General features: G+C 45.1%; 2 protein-coding genes across 2 annotated transcripts; both read right to left on the reverse strand.

The window, feature by feature from the left end:
* Window positions 1-854: 854 nt before the first annotated feature.
* On the reverse strand, window positions 855-4,081 carry LOC106590494 (apolipoprotein D). Its single transcript, XM_014181581.3, has 5 exons — window positions 3,922-4,081; window positions 2,992-3,106; window positions 2,717-2,838; window positions 2,453-2,538; window positions 855-1,610 (listed from the first exon to the last, which is right to left on the reverse strand). The coding sequence occupies exons 2-5, from the start codon at window positions 3,100-3,102 to the stop codon at window positions 1,384-1,386; spliced, it is 546 nt and encodes a 181-aa protein (XP_014037056.1). The 5' UTR covers window positions 3,103-3,106; window positions 3,922-4,081; the 3' UTR covers window positions 855-1,383.
* A 5,211-nt stretch (window positions 4,082-9,292) lies between these two features.
* On the reverse strand, window positions 9,293-14,297 carry apod (apolipoprotein D). The gene is given in 5 exon segments (NM_001141437.1): window positions 9,293-10,256; window positions 12,489-12,574; window positions 12,753-12,874; window positions 13,052-13,166; window positions 14,174-14,297. Coding segments are annotated over 4 exon segments (546 nt in total). The 5' UTR covers window positions 13,163-13,166; window positions 14,174-14,297; the 3' UTR covers window positions 9,293-10,029.
* Between the last annotated feature and the right edge of the window lie 1,334 nt (window positions 14,298-15,631).

The raw sequence follows: 15,631 nt of genomic DNA on the forward strand, positions 1-15,631 counted from the left end.
ATGCATAGTCACTTTAACTATACATTCATGTACATACTACCTCAATTGGCCCGACCAACCAGTGCCCCCACACATTGGCTAACCGAGCTATCTGCATTGTGTCCCACCATCCGCCAATCCCTCTTTTACGCTACTGCTACTCTCTGTTCATCATATATGCATAGTCACTTTAACCATATCTACATGTACATACTACCTCAATCAGCCCGACTAACCGGTGTCTGTATGTAGCCTCGCTACTGTTATTTTTTACTGTTGTTTTTATTTCTTTACTTACCTATTGTTCACCTAATACTTTTTTTGCACTGTTGGTTAGAGCCTGTAAGTAAGTATTTCACTGTAAGGTCTACAACTGTTGTATTCAGCGCACATGACAAATAAACTTTGATTTGATTTGCCACAGGTGCTGTCTGTCTCGAGTTCAGAGGAGTCTAAAGCTCACGGCAGATATGACGGAGCACGATCCTGTTGTAAGATCACGTGTCCCCCCCCCAAGAAGCACACACACACACACACACACACACACACACACACACACACACACACACACACACACACACCACACACACACACACACACACACACACACACGCATACACCTCTCCCCACATCCCCTTGTCACAACCACACTTTATAGTGGCCACATCAGTACTTGCTGTTTGACTAGATGCTCAGGAGGGGGCAGCAGAGATTGTTTGTCCCAATCGCAATCTAACCACTGTTGCAGAAGAAAAGACAGTCATCAGTTTGACTTCAAAACAAAACTTTAATGACTAATATACAGACAACACCTATACAGCTACACCTGTTCCTCCAGTTCCCTTCCCTCTGAACATATTTCTATGATGGGGATACTGTGTGTGTGTGTGTGTGTGTGTGTGTGTGTGTGTGTGTGTGTGTGTGTGTGTGTGTGTGTGTGTGTGTGTGTGTGTGTGTGTGTGTGTGTGTGTGTGTGTGTGTGTGCTTGCCCCTATAGGAACTGTGCCCAACCCTCAGAGAACTAACTCATGCTGTCAGCATTCTGTTCATCACATGAAGAAACCGTCACCATCGTTACATAGCTAGACATCTAATCAATCAAACTACCTTATAAACTAACAGATCTCCAACTACAGACCATAACGTTTCTAAATATAAAATACATGTAGTCTAAATGAGATGGTAGGTAGTGATATGTTGGATGGTAAGATTATAAGACCAACTGTCAGTGTATATTAACTATTATAAACTGGTCGTATTTCTGTCTGTATCTATAGAGGTAGGGCTCAAATGACATGTGGATAGAGCATTGGGAGTAGGGGAGAAGTTTCTACGGTGCTAGGACTAGGGAAGTAGACACATAAATAACCCTTTAACCCTAACCGCTGACCTCTAAACCTCCATCTAGTCGCAGCCCGTTTGGTCGGTAACACTCATCTTGAAGGTGTCAATGTTTTCTTTAGCCAGCAGCTGCCTGGCGTACTCTACTTTCTCTGCGGGCAAGAAGCGGGAACGTCCCAGGATCCAGGCGTAGTCGACATGGAAAATCCTCAACACGTCAGTACAGCTGTACACCACTGCTCCACTCACATAGTCAGTACTCAGCACCCAGTACGGACTGTAGGGAGTGACTGAGAGAGGGTTGGAGAGGGGGGAGGGAGAAGAGGTCGAGAGGGATGGAGATTAAGACAGACTCAGAGTCAGACATGATGTTATTATCATATGAACTGTTCTTTCTCTCACAGGCCCTGAGTCAGAGCTGAATTTATCCAGGACACTAGAGTAACAAGACCTGTGCAACAGTAGACATTCAGTAGAGACTCAATAGAGTCGTGGTAATAGAATTATAGAGAGTAGAGACTCAGAAACTATAGAGTCATGGTAATCATGTTATAGACAGTAGAGACTCAATAGAGTCCTGGTAACAGAGTTATAGACAGCAGAGACTCAGTAGAGACTCGATATAGTCATGGTAATAGACTTATAGACAGTAGAGACTCGATAGAGTCATGGTAATAGACGTATAGACAGTAGAGACTCAATATTGTCATGGTAATAGAATTATAAACAGTAGAGACTCGATAGAGTCGTGGTAATAGAGTTATAGACAGTAGAGACTCGATATAGTCATGGTAATAGAGTTATAGACAGTAGAGACTCAGTAGAGTCCTGGTAACAGAATTATAGACAGTAAACACTCATGGTAATAGAGTTAAAGACAGTAGAGACTCGATAGAGTCGTGGTAATAGAGTTATAGACAGTAGAGACTCGATATAGTCATGGTAATAGAGTTATAGACAGTAGAGACTCAGTAGAGTCATGGTAATAGAGTTATAGACAGTAGAGATTCAGTAGAGTCATGGTAATAAAGTTACAGACAGTAGAGACTCGATATAGTCATGGTAATAGAGTTATAGACAGTAGAGACTCAATATAGTCATGGTAATAGAGTTATAAAGAGTAGAGACTCACAGTAGGAGAAGCTGACTCCCAGTTTGGCTGGATTTTTGGGGTCCTGGACCACTGCTGTCCCCTCCACAGTCCGCACCTTACCTTTACTGGAGGCAGAAACATACACTGTTACCACTTTTAGAAAAAACATGTCTATGAGAAAACCGTACTAGCTTTCAGTTCAGGGAGGACAGTCGACTTCTAAATGTCTATGTATGAGGTAAAGTTTGACATAGTTCAGACACACTTAAACACTCACACATACACACAGAAATAAATACTGACTAGAACTGGGAGTTGAGGACTCTGATGGTGCCGTCTCCCCTCAGAGTGTAATCGGCCTGGATGCACTTCCCTTTCTCAAAGAATGCTGGAAGTTTTGCTATCTCATACCACGTGCCCAGGTACTGATAAGGGTAGGAGAGGGGTTGTTAAAAATTTACGCTTTAAATCACAAAAAAGCTCTGTGTGTGTGTGTGTGTGTGTGTGTGTGTGTGTGTGTGTGTGTGTGTGTGTGTGTGTGTGTGTGTGTGTGTGTGTGTGTGTGTGTGTGTGTTTACCTGCTGCAAGCTGAAGTTGGACTGGACACTGGGGGTGGGGCATGGACCCCAATGGTATGTCTGGGCGGAGACCAGAGGGAGAAGGAGGAGGATCCAAAATATAGGAAACATTTTTCTTATGGGAGAAGAGGAGAGATGGGGGAAGAACGGTAAAGCCATAAGGTATAGTACAGGTAACCTTGAGAACAGGTTAGCGTGACTATCTGAAATGCTTTGCTTTACATTCCATCTTTTGTTCCTTGAAATGCCATCTGAACGATTAAAGTCTGCAGGCAGACAACATGACACCTATACAGCTACACCTGTTCTTCCAGTTCCCTTCCTTGTGAACATGGATCTGTGACCAACCCTCAGAATACAAAACATACCAGCCTCAATGACCTTCATCCTCCATTGAAAAACAACATCTCAAAGCTGCAAGTGTGAATTAAATAGAAAGCTTTGCTCCTAAATCTCAAAGACGGGTTGTAAGAAAAATACAGGGCAAAACATAGTGTCCAAAACATAATGTTAGACTGTACACTTAATAAAATTACACTTAATAATAATAATACATTTTATTAAGCAGATGCCTTTCAGGACTACATAAAGACCTACTTACTCCACTGTAGGCTAGACTAGTCTTTATTTCAATATGGTTTGTTTACATTGACTTTTGCTACAATGACAAAGGAATTCAGCCAAATGTCATCCCATGACATCACACAGTCACTTTAAATTCCTATGTTCCAAGCATGCATCATGTTTTAGATTAAGTTAAAAAACGAACAGTTATTTGAATATTCAACAGTTCATAATAAGTTTTTACCAGTATGCTATTAACTTTATCTCATGAATTTCTAGACACCCAAATATGTTACATAATATATTTCTAAACAATACTTTTTCTCCATCTCCAACCTAGAGACCTATAAGAGAAATGTTTCTTACCTGTGCTCTTTTTACACACTTGAGGGAAAAATATTAACTGCACAAGTATGTATATTCAACAGAATATATTTCCTAAAGTTGCGGCGTCGCTTCGGTCTTGGGATGACAGAGAGTGAGTGTGTCTGTGTGTCTGTGTGTGAGTCATCACTGAGAGTGCACCCAGCACAAGGCAGGTGATTAGCGAAATTGTTGTCATGAGACCCCTCCCTCTCTGGGTGCATTCTGGAGAGAAAGGGCAGGGAGAGAGAGAAAGAGAGAGAGAAGATGCTGTCTTGTCATTTAACCGCTGATTCAGGCTTTCGGCACCTCTTATCGTTCTGTTACTGGTAAATCACAGTGAGTTAGGCCCCATCCCAATAGTCTTCAAATGAACAAATTAAATAAAACAAATTAAATATAACTTAATTCTTTCATAAGATAATGTAGTGACAATTACTAAACTGTGTGTGTGTTTCATTTTACTATCCTTGTTGGAACCAGAAGTCCCCAAGAATAGTAAAACAACCTTTTGCAGGTCCACACAAGGAAAAAGGCTATTAAAAGGCTTAGGGGTTAGTCTATGGTTAGGGTAACAGTTCAGGTTAGAATTAGGGTTAGGTGTAGGGTTAGGAGTTAGGTTTAGGGGTTTAGGGTTAAGGTTAGAGTTAGGGTTAGGTTAAGTGTTAGGTTATGGAAAATTGGATTTTGAATGGGAATCAATTGTTTGTTCTCCACAAGGATAGTAAAACAAATGTGTCTGTCTGTGGGCATGTGTGTTTGTTCTCAGGCCACAGCCCGTCTGATCTGTCACTGTATTGACGACACCGAGCCTCCATATTGAGACTCCTACACCATTGTAAAAAGTATTTAGGAAGCTTTGGAAATGTATCTATTAATGTCTACATTAGTTTTTGCCACATGTATTATATTACAGACACATTAATGCATACTTTTTAATCATATCATGAGAGCTAAAACACAAACCCCAAAATATATACACAGTCAGGTCCATAAATATTTGGACATTGACAAAGTTATCATTTTGGCTATGTACGCCACCACAATGGATTTGAAAGGAAACAAGATGAGCTGAAAGTACAGACTTTCAGCTTTAATCTCAGGGTATTTACAGTTGAAGTCGTAAGTTTACATACACTTAGGTTGGAGTCATTTAAACTTGTTTTTCAACTACTCCACAAATTTCTTGCTAACAAACTATAGTTTTGGCATGTCGGTTAGGACATCTACTTTGTGCATGACTGTCACGTCCTGACCATAGAAAGATGTTATTTTCTATGGTAGAGTAGGTCAGGGCATGACAGAGTTTTTTTTTCGCTATGTTTTCTATTTCTATGTTCAGGTTCTAGTTTTGTATTTCTATGTTGGGGTGTTGTTTGGGATGATCTCCAATTAGAGGCAGCTGGTCCTCGTTGTCTCTAATTGGAGATCATACTTAAGTAGGGTTTTTTTCCACCTGGGTTTGTGGGAGATTATTTTTGAGTAGTGTATGTTTGTATCGGCTGTCTTCATAAATGGACCAAGGCGCAGCAGGTATGTGAATACTCATCTTTAATTAAAATTAAGGAGTAAAGCATCCACTTAACACAAAAAGGTGACAACAGTGACAGTTCTGCAGGCTATAAACGCAGTGCAAAAACAACCACCCACAAACCCCAGTGACAAACATACTCCTACATATATGACTCCCAATCAGGAACAACGATCCCCAGCTGTTCCTGATCAGGAGTCACAAGACACACAGAACATTCAAACACACACACAAGACTGCCACGTCCTGACCCCCAAACTACTACAACAGCTCCATCTGCTGGTCAGGACGTGACAGTACCCCCCCCTCAAGGTGCAGACCCCGGAATGCACCTAACAACAAAAAAAAACCACCAACAAACAAAAGTGCCAGAGTGGTTCTGGCCACTCTGGCAGAACCGGGCAGTCTGGCCACCCTGGCAGTTCAGGGCAGTCTGGCCACCCTGGCAGTTCAGGGCAGTCTGGCCACTCTGGCAGTTCAGGGCAGTCTGGCCACTCTGGCAGTTCAGGGCAGTCTGGTGACTGTTGACCGGCGGGCAGCTCTGGTGACTGTTGACTGGCGGGCAGCTCTGGTGACTGTTGACTGGCGGGCAGCTCTGGTGACTGTTGACTGGCGAGGCTGGGCTGACACACTAGACTCCTGATGCGTGGGGCTGGTATTGGACGTGCCAGCCTGGAGACACGCACCTCCATGCTAGTGCGTCTAGCGGGAAACACCGGACCGAAAGGGTGCGCTGGCGGTCTTAATTGCAGGGTTGGCATCACCCCTTCCGGCTCGATGCTCACCTTGCCCTGGCACCTGCGGGGCGCTGGTACTGGGCGAACTGGGCTGTGCGTCCGTATAGGCGAGATGGTGCGTACCACAGCGTAACATGGCGCCCTCCACCTCATATGCACCTCCCTGTAGTCACGGGTAGCTGGCTTACGGCTCTTCCCTGGCCTGGCCAAGCTACCCGTGTGCCCCCCCCAAAAAAATTATTGGGGGTGCCTCTCGCGCTCGTTGCGCTCTCTCTCCTCGTAATAGCGCCTCTCCGCTCTCGCCGCTTCAATCTCCCACCGCGGGAGGCGATAATCCCCAGTCTGAGTCCATGGTCCCTCTCCGTCCAGGATCTGTTCCCAAGTCCATTCGTCCATTTTTCTCTCCAGTGGCTTCCTCCTCTTCTGCTGCTTGGTCCTTTGGTGGGTGGTTCTGTAACGGCTGTCTTCATAAATGGACCAAGGCGCAGCAGGTATGTGAATACTCATCTTTAATTAAAATTAAGGAGTAAAGCATCCACTTAATAACACAAAAAGGTGACAACAGTGACAGTTCTGCAGGCTATAAACGCAGTGCAAAAACAACCACCCACAAACCCCAGTGACAAACATACTCCTACATATATGACTCCCAATCAGGAACAACGATCCCCAGCTGTTCCTGATCAGGAGTCACAAGACACACAGAACATTCAAACACACACACAAGACTGCCACGTCCTGACCCCCAAACTACTACAACAGCTCCATCTGCTGGTCAGGACATGACAATGTTTCACCACTGCGTCACGGTTTGTTGTTTTGTTCTTTAGTTTATGTTTATGTATTGCATAGTTTCACAGTGTAAATAAATTGTGGAACGACACACACGCTGCACTTTGGTCTGCTTCTCCTTATGACAACCGTGACAGAATCTCCCACCACCAAAGGACCAAGCAGCGTGCCCAGGAGAAACAGGAATGGACTTGGGAGGAAATTCTGGACGGGAAAGGACCCTGGAGTCAGGCTGGGGAGTATCGCCGTCCGAAAGAGGAAATTGAGGCAGCTAAAGCGGAGTGGCGATATTACGAGGCACTATACCAGCCACGGGGCAAGTGCGAGAGGCAGCCCCCCTGAAACAAATTTGGGGGTCACACGGGGAGATTTGCAGAGTCAGGTTGGAGACCTGAGCCAACTCCCCGTGCTTACCGTGGGGAGCGAGTGACGAAGCAAGCACCGTGTTATGCGGTGAATGCACACTGTGTCGCCAGTGCGCATTCACAGGCCGGTGCGATCTGTGCCCGCACCCTGCATTTGTCGAGCTAGGTTGAGCATCCAACCAGAACGGATTGTGCAAGCCCTACACTCGAGATCTCCAGTGCGCCTCCACGGCCCAGTATATCCTGTGCCTGCCCCACGTAACCGACCTCCAGTGAGTCTATTCAGCCTGGTATGCCCTGTGCCTGCACCTCGCACTTGCCATGAGGTACGTGTTACCAGTCTGGCACCACCTGTGCCAGCCCCACGCATCAGGCTTCCAGTGCGCCTGCCCAGTCCGGGGTGTCCTGTTCCTACTCCCTGCACTCGCCCTGAGGTGCGTGTTACTAGTCTGGTGCCACCTGTGCCAGCCCCACGCATCAGGCCTCCAGTGCGCATTCCCAGTCCAGAGCTTCCGGCGACAGTTCCCAGTCTAGAGCTTCCGGCGACATCCCCCAGTCCGGAGCCTCCAGCGACGTTCCCCAGTCCGGTGAGACCTGTTCCGGCTCCACGTAAGAAGCCTCCAGTGATGATCCATGGTCCGATGCCTCCAGTGATGATCCATGGCACGAATCCTGTAGGGATGATCCATGGCAAGAAGCCTGTAGGGATGATCCATGGCCCGGAGCCTGTAGGGATGATCCATGGCACAAAGCCTCCAGTGGTGATCCATGGCGCGGAGCCTGTAGTGATTATCCATGGCATGGAGCCTGCAGCGACGGTCCCCAGTCCGGAATCTCCTGAGACGGCCCGCAGTCCGGAACCTCCTGAGACGGCCCGCAGTCCTGAACCTCCTGAGACGGCCCGCAGTCCGGAACCTCCTGAGACCTCCAGCAGCGGTCCACAGCCCAGAGTCTCCGTTGGCAGTCCGCAGCCCAGAGTCTCCGGCGGCGGCCCGCAGCCCAGAGTCTCCGGCGGCGGCCCGCAGTCCAGAACCTCCGGCGGCGGTCTGCAGTACAGAGCCTCAGGCGATGATCTACAGTCCGGTTTCTCCGACGACGATCCACGGTCCGGTGGCACAGAAGCAGAGGTATCAGCGGGCGGAGCGGGGGTTATGCCCCGAACCGGAGCCGCCTCCTCTGTTGGAGGATCCGCGGGATGGGAAGGTTATGTGTACTGCACCAGAGCCTCCATAAACAGTAGTTACCCACCCTACCCTCCCTTTCTTGGGGGGGGTTGTTGTTTTTGTTTAGGTGCAGTCGGAGTCCGCACCTTTGGGGGGGTACTGTCACGTCCTGACCATAGAAAGATGTTATTTTTTATGGTAGAGTAGGTCAGGGTGTGACGGGGTTCTATGTTTTCTATTTCTATGTTCAGGTTCACGTCTGTGCGTCTGTTTGTGATGAGAAGAGTCTGGTTATTTTTACCTGTGTGTGTCTTGCCAGAGGTGCTGTCTGAGTCTAAAGCTCACGGCAGAAATGAGGGAACAGGATCCTGATGTAAGATCACGTGTGTCCCCCAAGACACACACACACACACACACACACACACACACACACACACACACACACACACACACACACACACACACACACACACACACACACACACACACACACACACACACACACACATACACACACACACACACCTACACCTCTCCCCACATACCCTTGTCACAACCACACGCATGCACCCCTGCCCATTGCCCACATATAGCAAAAAAATGTATGCGTGTGTTTGCCTGAGGATTTTTTACTATTCTTCCACTGTCAATGGTTTGATACCCCTGCTTTATAGTGGCCACATCAGTACTTGCTGTTTGACTAGACACTCAGGAGAGGCCCGCAGAGATTGTTTGTCCCAATCGCAATCTAAACACTGTTGCAGGAGAAAAGACAGTCATCAGTTTGACTTCAAAACAAAACTTTAATTCCTAATATACAGAAAGCCCATGGCTTCAATTTGAAGCCAGAGAACTAACTCAAGCTGTCAGCATTCTGTTCAACACATGAAGAAACCGTCACCATCGTTACATAGCTAGACATCTAATCAATCAAACTACCTTATAAACTAACAGATCTCCAACTACAGACCATAACGTTTCTAAATATAAAATACATGTAGTCTAAATGAGATGGTAGGTAGTGATATGTTGGATGGTAAGATTATAAGACCAACTGTCAGTGTATATTAACTATTATAAACTGGTTGGTTTGAGCCCTGAATGCTGATTGACTGACAGCCAAGGTATATCAGACCTTATACCACGGGGATGACAAAACATTTATTTTTCCTGCTGTAATTACATTGGTAACCAGTTTATAATAGCAATAAGGCACCTCGGGGGTTCGTGGTATATGGCCAATATACCATGGCTAAGGGCTGTGTCCAGGCACTCCGCGATGCGTCGTGCAATATACAACACCCCCTCGTGCCTTATTGATTAATTAGACACGAGAGCTGGATACTAGGTCTAGTATGTGATAGTCGTATTTCTGTCTGTATCTATAGAGGTAGGGCTCAAATGACATGTGGATAGAGCATTGGGAGTAGGGGAGAAGTTTCTACGGTGCTAGGACTAGGGAAGTAGACACATAAATAACCCTTTAACCCTTTAACCCTAACCGCTGACCTCTAAACCTCCATCTAGTCGCAGCCCGTTTGGTCGGTAACACTCATCTTGAAGGTGTCAATGTTTTCTTTAGCCAGCAGCTGCCTGGCGTACTCTACTTTCTCTGCGGGCAAGAAGCGGGAACGTCCCAGGATCCAGGCGTAGTCGACATGGAAAATCCTCAACACGTCAGTACAGCTGTACACCACCGCTCCACTCACATAGTCAGTACTCAGCACCCAGTACGGACTGTAGGGAGTGACTGAGAGAGGGTTGGAGAGGGGGGAGGGAGAAGAGGTCGAGAGGGATGGAGATTAAGACAGACTCAGAGTCAGACATGATGTTATTATCATATTAACTGTTCTTTCTCTCACAGGCCCTGAGTCAGAGCTGAATTCATCCAGGACACTAGAGTAACAAGACCTGTGCAACAGTAGACATTCAGTAGAGACTCAATAGAGTCGTGGTAATAGAATTATAGAGAGTAGAGACTCAGAAACTATAGAGTCATGGTAATCATGTTATAGACAGTAGAGACTCGATAGAGTCGTGGTAATAGAGTTATAGACAGTATGGACTCAGTAGAGACTCGATAGAGTCATGGTAATAGAGTTAAAGACAGTAGAGACTCGATAGAGTCATGGTAATAAAGGTATAGACAGTATGGACTCAGTAGAGACTCAATAGAGTCATGGCAATAGAGTTATAGACAGTATGGATTCAGTAGAGACTTGATAGAGTCTTGGGAATAGAGTTATAGACAGTAGAGACTCAATAGAGTCTTGGGAATAGAGTTATAGACAGTAGAGACTCAATAGAGTCTTGGGAATAGAGTTATAGACAGTATGGACTCAGTAGAGACTTGATAGAATCTTGGTAACAGAGTTATAGACAGTAGAGACTCAGTAGATACTTGATAGTCATGGTAATAGAGTTATAGACAGTATGGACTCAGTAGAGACTCAATAGAGTCATGGTAATAGAGTTATAGACAGTAGAGACTAAGTAGAGCCTCAATAGTGTCATTGTAATATAGTTATAGACAAAGAAAACTCAGTAGAGACTTGATATTCATGGTAATACTGTCAATAACTCTATTACCAACCTCTCCGTCAATGTGAGCAAGACAAAGGAGCTGATCGTGGACTACAGGAAAAGGCGGTTCGAACAGGCCCCCATTAACATCGACGGGGCTGTAGTGGAGCGGGTCGAGAGTTTCAAGTTCCTTGGTGTCCACATCACCAACAAACTATCATGGTCCAAACACACCAAGACAGTCGTGAAGAGTGCACGACAACACCTTTTTCCCTTAGGAGACTGAAAAGATTTGGTATGGGTCCCCAGATCCTCCAAAAGTTCTACAGCTGCACCATCGAGAGCATCCTGACCGGTTGCATCTCCGCCTGGTATGGTAACTGCTCGGCATCTGACTGTAAGGCGCTACAGAGGGAAGTGCATATGGCCCAGTACATCACTGGGGTCAAGCTTCCTGCCATCCAGGACCTATATACTAGGCGGTGTCAGAGGAAGGCTAAAAAGATTGTCAAAGATTCCAGTTACCCAAGTCATAGACTATTTTCTCCACTAATGCACGGCAAGCGGTACCGGAATGCCAAGTCTAGGACCAAAAGGCTCCTTATCAGCTTCTACCCTCAAGCCATAAGACTGCTGAACAATAATCAAATGGCCACTGGATTATTTACATTGACCCCCCCCCCCCTCCATTTATTTTTTACACTGCTGCTACTCGCTGTTTATTATATATGCATAGTCACTTCACCCCTACCTACATGTACAAATTACCTTGACTAACCTGTACCCCCACACATTGACTCGGTACTGGCACCCCCTGTATATAGCCTCGTTATTGTTATTTTGTGTTACTTTTTGATAATTTTTTACTTTAGTTTATTTGGTAAATATTTTCTTAACTCTTTCTTGAACTGCACTCTTGGTTAAGGGCTTGTAAGTAAGCATTTCACGGTAAGGTCTACACTTGTATTCGGCACATGTGACATAAAGTTTCATTTGATTTGATAGAGTCATGGTAATAGAGTTATAGACAGTAGAGACTCTGTAGAGACTCGATAGAGTCATGGTAATAGACTTATAGACAGTAAAGACTCCGTAGAGACTCGATAGAGTCATGGTCATAGACTTATAGACAGCAGAGACTCAGTAGAGACTTAATATAGTCATGGTAATAGAGTTATAGACAGTAGAGACTCGATAGAGTCATGGTAATAGACTCATAGACAGTAGAGACTCAGTAGAGTCATGGTAATAGAGTTATAGAGAGTAGAGACTTGATATAGTCATGGTAATAGAGTTGTAGAGACTGAATAGAGTCATGGTAATAGAATTATAGACAGTAAACACTCATGGTAATAGAATTATAGACAGTAGAGACTTGATATAGTCATGGTAATAGAGTTATAGACAGTAGAGACTCGATATAGTCATGGTAATAGAGTTATAGACAGTAGAGACTCACAGTAGGAGAAGCTGACTCCCAGTTTGGCTGGATTTTTGGGGTCCTGGACCACTGCTGTCCCCTCCACAGTCCGCACCTTACCTTTACTGGAGGCAGACACATACACTGTTACCACTTTTAGAAAAAACATGTCTATGAGAAAACCGTACTAGCTTTCAGTTCAGGGAGGACAGTCGACTTCTAAATGTCTATGTATGAGGTAAAGTTTGACATAGTTCAGACACACTTAAACACTCACACATACACACAGAAATAAATACTGACTAGAACTGGGAGTTGAGGACTCTGATGGTGCCGTCTCCCCTCAGAGTGTAATCAGCTTGGATGCACTTCCCTTTCTCAAAGGATGCTGGAAGTTTTGCTATCTCATACCACGTGCCCAGGTACTGATAAGGGTAGGAGAGGGGTTGTTAAAAATGTACGCTTTAAATCACAAAAAAGCTCTGTGTGTGTGTGTGTGTGTGTGTGTGTGTGTGTGTGTGTGTGTGTGTGTGTGTGTGTGTGTGTGTGTGTGTGTGTGTGTGTGTGTGTGTGTGTGTGTGTGTGTGTGTGTGTGTGTTTACCTGCTGCAAGCTGAAGTTGGGCTGGACACTGGGGGTGGGGCATGGACCCCAATGGTATGTCTGGGCGGAGACCAGAGGGAGAAGGAGGAGGATCCAAAATATAGGAAACATTTTTCTTATGGGAGAAGAGGAGAGATGGGGCAAGAACGGTAAAGCCATAAGGTATAGTACAGGTAACCTTGAGAACAGGTTAGCGTGACTATCTGAAATGCTTTGCTTTACATTCCATCTTTTGTTCCTTGAAATGCCATCTGAACGATTAAAGTCTGCAGGCAGACAACATGACACCTATACAGCTACACCTGTTCTTCCAGTTCCCTTCCTTGTGAACATGTTTCTATGATGGGGATAGTGTGTGTGTGTGTGTGTGTGTGTGTGTGTGTGTGTGTGTGTGTGTGTGTGTGTGTGTGTGTGTGTGTGTGTGTGTGTGTGTGTGTGTGTGTGTGTGTGTGTGTGTGTGTGTGTGTGTGTGTGTGTGTGTGTGTGTGTGTGTGTGTGTGTGTGTGTGTGTGTGTTTGCCCCTACAGGAACTGTGACCAACCCTCAGAATACAAAACATACCAGCCTCAACGACCTTCATCCTCCATTGAAAAACAACATCTCAGAGCTGCAAGTGTGAATTAAATAGAAAGCTTTGCTCCTAAATCTCAAAGACGGGTTGTAAGAAAAATACAGGGCAAAACATAGTGTCCAAAACATAATGTTAGACTGTACACTTAATAAAATTACACTTAATAATAATAATACATTTTATTAAGCAGATGCCTTTCAGGACTACATAAAGACCTACTTACTCCACTGTAGGCTAGACTAGTCTTTATTTCAATATGGTTTGTTTACATTGACTTTTGCTACATTGACAAAGGAATTCAGCCAAATGTCATCCCATGACATCACACAGTCACTTTAAATTCCTATGTTCCAAGCATGCATCATGTTTTAGATTAAGTTAAAAAACGAACAGTTATTTGAATATTCAACAGTTCATAATAAGTTTTTACCAGTATGCTATTAACTTTATCGCATGAATTTCTAGACACCCAAATATGTTACATAATATATTTCTAAACAATACTTTTCTCCATCTCCAACCTAGAGACCTATAAGAGAAATGTTTCTTACCTGTGCTCTTTTTACACACTTGAGGGAAAAATATTAACTGCACAAGTATGTATATTCAACAGAATATATTTCCTAAAGTTGCAGCGTCGCTTCGGTCTTGGGATGACAGAGAGTGAGTGTGTCTGTGTGTCTGTGTGTGAGTCATCACTGAGAGTGCACCCAGCACAAGGCAGGTGATTAGCGAAATTGTTGTCATGAGACCCCTCACTTTCTGGGTGCATTCTGGAGAGAAAGGGCAGAGAGAGAGAGAAAGAGAGAGAGAAGATGCTGTCTTGTCATTTAACCGCTGATTCAGGCTTTCGTCTCCTCTTATCGTTCTGTTACTGGTAAATCACAGTGAGTTAGGCCCCATCCCAATAGTCTTCATATTAACAAACAAAAGAAACAAATTGAATATAACTTCATTATTTCATAAGATAATGTACTTATAGTTACTAAGCGTGTGTGTGCGTGTGTGCGTGCGTGTTTTTTTTTACTGTCCTTGTGGGAACCAGAAGTCCCCAAGGATAGTAAAACAAGAAAAATTCGGAGGTCCCCACAAGGAAAAAGGCTATTAAAGGCTTAGGGTTTAGTCTACGGTTAGGGTAACAGTTCAGGTTAGAATTAGGGTTAGGTGTAGGTTAGGTTTAGGGGTTTGGGGTTAAGGTTAGAATTAGGTTAAGTGTTAGGTTAGGGAAAATAGGATTTTGAATGGGAATCAAATGTTTGGTCCCAAATAGGATAGTAAAACAGACCTGTGTCTGTCTGTGGGCCTGTGTGTTTGTTCTCAGGCCACAGCCCGTCTGATCTGAGGTTGACACCGATGGCCTTCTGGACACCATGGAGACGACTGTTGACATCACTGGCAACAAGCGCGTGCAGGCAAGAATCCAGGCAAAGTCGACATGGAACAGACCTAGGGGTGTTGGATTCCAAATAAGTCAATTCACATTCCAACTACAGCAGTCCATTCCAAGCAGTGGAGGCTGCTGAGGGGAGGACGGCTCATAATAATGGCAGGAATGGGGCAAATGGATGTATTTGATGCCATTCCACCAATTCCGCTCCAGCCATTACCATGTGTGTAACGCCTGCTCCCGCTCTTCCCCCCCTGGCGCTCGAGGGCACCAGGCTGCCCTGCATTACGCACTCCTGCCACCATCATTTACGCACACCTGCATTCCCTCATCATACGCATCAGCGATATTCGACTCACCTGGACTCAATCACCTGTTTATTACCTCCCCTATATTTGTCAGTTCCCCAGCTCTGTTCCCCGCTGCTGAATTGATTGTCGTCTGTCTTTGTGTTTCCCAATTCTGACGCTGTTCCTGTCCTGTTGCATGTCCGTTCCAAATTAAATGTCAACTCCCCATACCTGCTTCTCTTCTGCAGCATCGTTCCTTACAATGTGCCCTCCCTCCCCAATTAAGGTGCCACCAACCTCCTGTGACTCATATTCCGTTAGGAATTCCCAGA

This window comes from Salmo salar, chromosome 29 (genome assembly GCF_965601325.2).
Source record: "Salmo salar chromosome 29, fSalSal1, whole genome shotgun sequence".
Lineage (NCBI taxonomy): Eukaryota > Metazoa > Chordata > Actinopteri > Salmoniformes > Salmonidae > Salmo > Salmo salar.